Here is a 7,702-nt window from a genome sequence, read left to right as displayed (position 1 = left end):
CTTTGCATCCTTTCTTCATCTTCTCCATCCAATGGAATAAGCAATGTTAATAAATGTAAAACATTAAATATGGTGTATCACCTTGTCATACTATTAGTTAAGGAGAAGTGGGGGGCGGATGCCACGTGGCAGCCCCCCACCTCCCCCACAAAAAAGAAAGAGAACGCAGGGGCGGGTGCCACGCGTCCAGCACCCGCCCGCCCCCCCAAAAAAAATCGCGCTCGCTCTAGGCGCGGAGGGCCTAGTATTATTGTAATAGCATAGCCCTATGAGGCAATGTTAATAAAGGTAACGGCTAGAAGAATAAATCAGTATTCCACTAATAAATCAAAGGCGCATGAGTTTCCTGAAATTGCCTGCGACACAAGCCTGACTGTACACGTACCAGGTAGTTGCAGGAGCCTTGAGGGATGTCGTACCTGTACGAGAAGAGTGCTACATGGAGGTGGATCGTGGCATCTTCCAAGGGCTCCAGGGTCTTCTTCTACACATTCGGAGCTATCTGCTTCGTGATCCCTGCCGGCCTGGGATACGCAGTAATGATGGCCACCAGTTATAACAACGAGGAGCTAGAGAAGCACCTGGCCAAGAATTCCCATCGAGACGCCGAGGTAGGCCTCCTTACACAGGAGTCAAGGTCATGTAAATCTCGAGTCTCTGAAGAGCTAGTATGTTGGAAAAACTCACAGGAAAGCCCTCGAATTTGTATTGTTGATGATTTCTTCCTTCATACCGCGTATATGGTACATTTTTCTCGATTTTGATCACTTATGCCTTTGTTATTACATAGTTATCCTTCATTCCCATGTCGATCATAGTTTTATCCTTCACTATGTATGTAGTCCTTAAAGAAACTTTCCTTCATGATTACCCGAGTCATGTTACTTGGATAGATAAAAGAGATAGGAATAGTTGTATGCTTCAATATGTACGCAGTCTTTCAAACAAACTCTCCTTCAGGACTTCTTTAGTCATGTTGGTATGATAGATAAAAGACTCTATATGGACGAAGAGAAGTACAAACCACCGCAAAAGACAGCATTAGCACAGTCTTGTATCAAACTTACTAAATAGTGTAGCCAAATATCTTGTAACGGAGGTATACTGTATGTATATTGAACAGCAACCTTAGCAACTCAAGCTCCCTTATGCCATAAGCATAATATTAAGTGCAGGCCTGTTAAAATGTTGCTTTTGTATTAAGGTTGCACAAACCTCTCTTGGCATGAAAAGCACCATAATTTTTTGGCTAGTTAAGGCTGATGGTTGGAACAGATATAAAACGATAAAGAAGTGGGAAAAGAGTTGGTCATGTGTAGAAATCATTGCTAGCTTAATCATATTTGACTGCAATTTGCCCTATGACAATGGCCTCTGTGGATGTAACTCACATACTGTAATGAATGTAGCTCAACTAAATTGCAACAATCACATAAAACAAGGTGTCAGATCTTAAGAAGAAACATGCCACCTTTTAGAGCCCATAAAGGATTGCACTACTTGGTTTGAGGTTTGTCAGAACAATGCAAAAGAGAACTTAGAGATGTGCTTGGAAAATAGAATCTATATACCAAACACGAGACAATTGCACACAATAGTGAGTCACTGGTTGCGTGGGCATTGGCATCGGCTCCTTCTCTCCACAGGGCATGCATTGGATTTGCAAATAAGTGATGAATGATTGAATGTGGAGGAGGAGCCCAAATAAATAGGACAAAATAACGCCAATAAAGTGATTCAATTGGCTAGCAAAAAAAATGCAAAAATAATCACCTAAATGACCACTAAAAAAATTCCTAAATAACTTAGTAATGCCTGGCACATCCTAGACTCGTAGTAGACTGCTAATGACCTCTCTCAGATCATGGGTGATTTGATATAATACAATGACAATGACTCAACATTCCGTAAAACAAAGATTACCAGAATAGAACCATGGACACCCAAGTAGTGGGTTATCAAGCAATCACCAAGGTATCTCGGGAGTTGGAGAGAACCTAATTGTCAATCTCGATCGTACCAGAACCTGAAAATAGAGAAGAATCATAGCATCTCTCCGTGTCTGTCTCATTAATGCCTCGCAGTAGCATATATGATTATCTTGTCAAAAATGCCTCTGAGCATATATGAAGATGGATTCCTCGCCTTTCGCCACGTTGCCAAAGTGTCCCCTCATGTGAGCTTGGACTAGGAGCCAATTCCGCTCTCTGTCAACTAACAATCCATCATGAACTTGGAAGCCAATCCTAGCTCCAGGATTTCAAAACTTGCTAGACTTCGGTCGATACATGAAGGAAGTCCCTCTTTGGAACTTGTGCACCTATATACCTGTATAGATGAGGCTCATTGGCCCCACTTCACCACCCTCTCACATTCCCTCTTTGGCACTCCAGAGTCGTGAGGGATGAACGCATCACCTACACTAGAAAGCAGAAGAAGGAGGGGGTGCCAAGCCTTCCCTTGGTTTGAAGAAGAATATTCTTTTTGCGCCTTGTCCTTGGCCTTGGCCGGAGGATCCAAGTTGGAGTTGGAGGAGATGGATGACTCGGTGGAGTGGTGCTTCTTCTCCTTCTTCTTCCTTGAAGCCATTAACTATTTGCAATCCTTGCATAAATGACCCTTCTTCCCATGATAACATTGGGCCTTTGACTTCTTATTCCTGTCACTCCTCTTTGAAGCTGAAAAGGCTTCACTGGAGCCACCATATTGGGATGAAAGCCACCCCTATAATTGTAAAGATGCCTCATGTTCAAGCAGCATCGAAGACATATGTGTAAAACTCATTAGTGTTGATGGCATCTGGGCCCTCAAAGCATTGGTCATATGCGCGAGGAAGAGTAGAATATGCACGGGCATTGTTATTCCATAGGAGCACAACTTCTTCATAGTTTTCCTCGTCAAAATTAGTTGAAAGAGGAGTGGGATACTCAGGATGCTTAAAATCTCTAGAAATAACGTACCATAACCGCTTTTGTACAAACCATGCTTTCATAACAGCACTCCATGTTAGGTAATGAGGGCTTTGAGGTTTGTCATTAGACTGCAGTGATTGGAGTTTACACGTAGTGGAGGACAAGCTGAACACAAAAGCAAATGCTGAAATCAAGGAAATCTGGAAGAAAAACAGCAAACAAAGAGTCAGCCAGCATTGTGCCAACAACAAAACCTGAAAACACAAGGTTTTTGAGGAGTAACCAGCAGTTGCCTGTCAATTAGGAGCCGCCCAAGGGAGTAGAAGCTGATCAAACTAAAAATGTAGATGTTGTTTATTGAAACACAGGCTATAGGGGCATTTAATGCTGAAATGTAGGCAGCATTGGCTGGGAATAGGGCAAATTGTCAGCAAATATAGGTCGCTTGGTCAGTAGAGGCAAGGAGATGATCAACAATTAGTAGTAGAAGACCTGTAATCAGCAGAAAACAGCAATAGGAGCAGAGACCCTAAAATCTAATACCATGTCAGAAGTGGATGTAGCAATGGAAGCATGAAAGAATGCTGAAATAAACTGTTGAACACAAGGCAAAAGAGAGAGGACAGAGAAAGCACAATAATGTTGCAAAAAAGAACTTAGAGATGTGCTTGGGAGATAGAATTCATATACCAAACATGAGACAATTGCATACAACAGTGAGTCACTGGTTGTGTGGGCACTGGCATTGGCTTCCTCTCCACAGTGCATGCGCTAGATCTACAAACAAGTGATGAATGATTGAATGTGGAGGAGCCCGAATAAATAGGATAAAATAGTCCCAATAAAGTGATCAGGTCAGCCAGCATTCAATGTCGATTGGCCAGCAAAAAATCCTAAATTAATCAGCTAAGTGACCACTAAAAAATACCTAAATAATTAAATAATGCTTGGCCCATCCTAGACTCACACATGAGCCGACTAGACTGCTAACAAGGTTATCCATATGTCAAGCTCTAAATAAACTTGAATGTTTTAATTTGATCAAATTTATTCTTTTACACGTACAATTTTGAGTTACAGACTTTTGATTGCGTGATCAACAATAGCTAGTCCCATCCTATTTATTACTATGGATTGGAAGGTCAATATTTAACATTGAATGTTGCTGTTGATTACATGAAGGACATAAACAAGGCCCCACAAGTCATTGCCAAACATCCTTACTTAGTCAATCTAAAATCGGATTTGAAAGTTAAACGACTAGTTGAAAGACTTACTTCAAGGTCTAAAAGAAATGGAGGAAATGTCAGAATAAGTGCTTTATTACAAGAATAGCTTTATTTGCAATGGAAATACTTCTTATGAGTACTTTGTAAAGTTCAAGAAGTATCCATCTTGTGATTGGAAAAATGATTTTGGTGTATGGATGATATTCTCTTGACTAGTAGCTCTACTTAGTAGATTGTTGATTGTAAGACATATTTACACAATTTTTTTGCCATATTGAATATGTCATTGCTGCATCACAATCGCGGCATACAATTTCTTCATTTAGAAATTAGGGCATCATAATTGTGCTGTCCTTCAAGCTTGTGAAGCTGTCCACCATGCTGCTGCTGATGTTTTGCAGGCTGGTGGTGCTGTTAGGGCTGGCCAAGGCATCTATAGGTAGGTGATGGTTGTTGCATGTAGAGCAAAGGCTGATCTGATTCAGGCAATGCTGCACCAAGCTGATTGACGCACTTCTTGAGCTGCTTAAGTGGTTCTGGAACTGTTTTGGTCCTGCAGGGCTTATTGTGTTCTTGTTGTGATTCATGGCATTTAGGAGAGCTTTGTCAAGTTAGGTTTTATCAAAAGCATCTTTGGCAAGATCTTTGAGCAGATTGGTCTTCTTGCACCTTTGTTAAATCATAGCCGTTTTTCTCAGATTTGGTGTTCTTTGTCTTGGCTGGTGACAGTAGCTCATGAGAGTTTCTTGAGCATCGCTGATCCGTAGGCAGTTGCATTGAATTGGCTTGTTGAGGGCCAAGTTTTGAAAGCTTGTGATTGGAGCTATTTGAAAGGTAACAATTGAGTTGGCAATTCAGTACTGATAAAGAATACCATGAGGATGTGAGCCTTGGGGCCAATCTTTCTTTATTGCATTGTGATGCATCCAACTTATGCCCAACAATCATGACATCTACTTCAAAGGTACTTGTCAACCAAGATGAAGCAATCAATTGTTTAAACTAAACTCACATTGATGGTGCTCTGCCCTGTATCAAGAGTGATGACCACCATTGTAAAGCATTCCCCTTCAAGAAAGTGGCTGCCTTTTGGATCTTGGATGACTCGGTGAAGCTTCCTTCAAAATAGGTGGCATCAAATTGTTGAATGAAAGTCAAAGTTTTCAATCTATCTTGCACACCATTAAACACTTCAAACTTCACCCCTTTGGCAGCCTCATTGTAATCTTTTGCTTTGCCCTTCAGTGCCAAATTGTCATAGACCGGTGGTTGCAAAAATGGTACATTGGCTGCATTTCCCCTCATGATCAGCACTATATTGAGCATTTGCATGTCCAAAATTAATACCATGAGCCCCAAACACACTAGGGTTAGTAGATGCATTACCAAAGATGCTATTTTGTATCCTAGGCATGCCTCAACATTATTACATAGGGGATTTTGCATTCCACTTGCTATACCCAAATACATTGGCCATTGCATTCCATGTATTGCTTGCTGCATATCGAAAGGATTCAGGTTGTACATCTACATAGATGGTCGTTGACCAGCCATTAGATGGATAAAAGACCCACCACCAAAGGATCCTGGGTGCCCCACATTAGTATGCATCCCTTGTTTGTTGGAGCGCGCGGGTAGCGGAAGCGTGAAGATTTGCAGCAGAGGAAGTGAACAGGTGAGTGAGAGTCAGAGTAAGAGTGACGAACAGATTTGGGTATACCAACAATGTGTTGGTACACAAAGAATAAAATGTATTTATACTTAGGCGTAAGGGTGCATTCACATGTACAACATAACAATACACGTGTAAAATACACGGAGGTGAATAAAGGACCTTTACAAACCAACAACCCAACAACCTCCCACTTAAAGGTCTGGAGTGAATCTTTAACCAACTCCCACTAGTCGTATGCAATGCTCATGCTGAGCCTTGCCTAGACTTTTAGTGAGAACATCTGCAGGGTTGTCCTGTGTTTTGATCTTGGTCAATGTGATTAGACCATCCTCCAGAATTTGTCTAATAAAGTGATATCGAACATCAATATGCTTTGTGCGTGAATGATACATGGCATTTTTAGCCAGATACACAGCACTCTGGCTATCACATCCCAACACTGGAGTACTCATAGACATACCGAGATCCTCTGCGAGTCTGCTCAACCATATAGCTTCCTTAGAAGCTTCAGTAGCTGATATGTATTCAGCTTCAGTAGTACTCAGTGCGACGATGTTCTGCAACTTGGAGCACCAAGAGACGGCCCCTCCAGCAACTGTAAAGACATACCCGCTAGTGGACCTGCGAGTGTCTAAGTCACCTGCCATGTTTGCATCACAATAACCCTGCAAATTAAGTGCACCCTGCCCATAGCAAATACACTTTCTTTGTGTACCCTTCAGATATCTAAGAATACTCTTGACAGCCTCCCAATGTGGTTTGCAAGGATTTGACATAAACCTGCTAACAACTCCCACTGCATGAGCAATGTCTGGACGAGTAGCCACCATAGCATACATAAGAGAGCCACAAGCTGATGCATAAGGGACTCCCTTCATAGAATTGGCTTCCATGTCATCTTTTGGGCTGTTTGCTTTACTAAGCTTAAGGTATGGAGGTAACGGTACTCCGAGAGGCTTAGCGTCAGCCATGTTAAATCTGTCCAGTACCTTTTCAATGTACTTTTCTTGAGATAAGAATAGCAATTTCTGCGTTCTATCCCTACGAATCCTCCTGCCCAATATATGCTCTGCATTCCCCAAATCTTTCATGAAAAAGCTGATTTCAGCTGATCTTTGAGAGCATCCAAGCTAGTCTTTCTCTTCCCAGCTAACAACATATCATCCACATACAAAACAAGTATGATAGGGCTACTATCTGTATCCTTTTTATATACAAACAATGATCTGCATGGCTGCGTGTAAACCCATGTGAGAGCATAAAAGTGTCAAACTTTTTGTACCAGTGCCGTGGTGCTTGTTTCAGCCCATATAAGCTGCGTTTTAGTTTACACACCAACTGCTCTTTTCCAAGAGCTACAAAACCCTCGGGTTGTTTCATGTAGATCTCCTCATCAATGTCACCATGCAGAAAAGCTGTTTTCACATCCATTTGGTACAGCTCTAAATCCAATACAGCAGTGAGAGCAAAAAGCACACGTAGTGTGGTCATCTTCACGACAGGTGAGAAGACCTCTTGGAAGTCAATCCCTTCCTTCTGTGCATACCCTTTGGCAACCAATCTTGCCTTGTACTTGGGTTTCCCATCAACTGTCTTTACTTTGTAAACCCATTTGTTTGGAAGAGGCTTTCTTCCTTTGGGCAACGACACAAGATCCCAAGTATCATTAGCATACAGAGATTTAATCTCTTCCTGCATAGCTAGCTCCCACTTATTGCTGAATTTGCATGACTTAGCCTCTTTATATGTCAGAGGCTCACCCTTATCAGTAAGCATCACATAATGCAAAGAGGGGTCATACCTATGTGGCTGCCTTCTTAGGCGTGTAGACCTGTGTACCTAATGATCTACATTCTCAGGAATCGGATCTACATTTGGAGGCATGT

The 7,702-nt window shown here is 41.8% G+C and overlaps 1 protein-coding gene across 1 annotated transcript in view; it reads left to right on the top strand.

Moving 5' to 3' along the window:
• Positions 1-313: 313 nt before the first annotated feature.
• Positions 314-7,702, top strand: part of LOC148018040 (centrosomal protein) — a 127,973-nt gene continuing 120,584 nt past the window's right edge. Inside the window, exon 1 of the mRNA XM_087661740.1 lies at positions 314-611. Within this exon, the coding sequence (XP_087517866.1) occupies positions 411-611 (201 nt within the window). The 5' untranslated portion in view covers positions 314-410. The remainder of the gene's footprint in view (positions 612-7,702) is intronic.

The sequence above is a fragment of the Lygodium microphyllum genome, chromosome 21, assembly GCF_053477565.2.
Source record: "Lygodium microphyllum isolate KBCC chromosome 21, Lygodium_microphyllum_v1.1.10, whole genome shotgun sequence".
Taxonomy (NCBI): domain Eukaryota; kingdom Viridiplantae; phylum Streptophyta; class Polypodiopsida; order Schizaeales; family Lygodiaceae; genus Lygodium; species Lygodium microphyllum.
The sequence above is the reverse complement of the archived record's forward strand: the minus strand, read 5'-3'. Positions and strand labels throughout refer to the sequence as shown.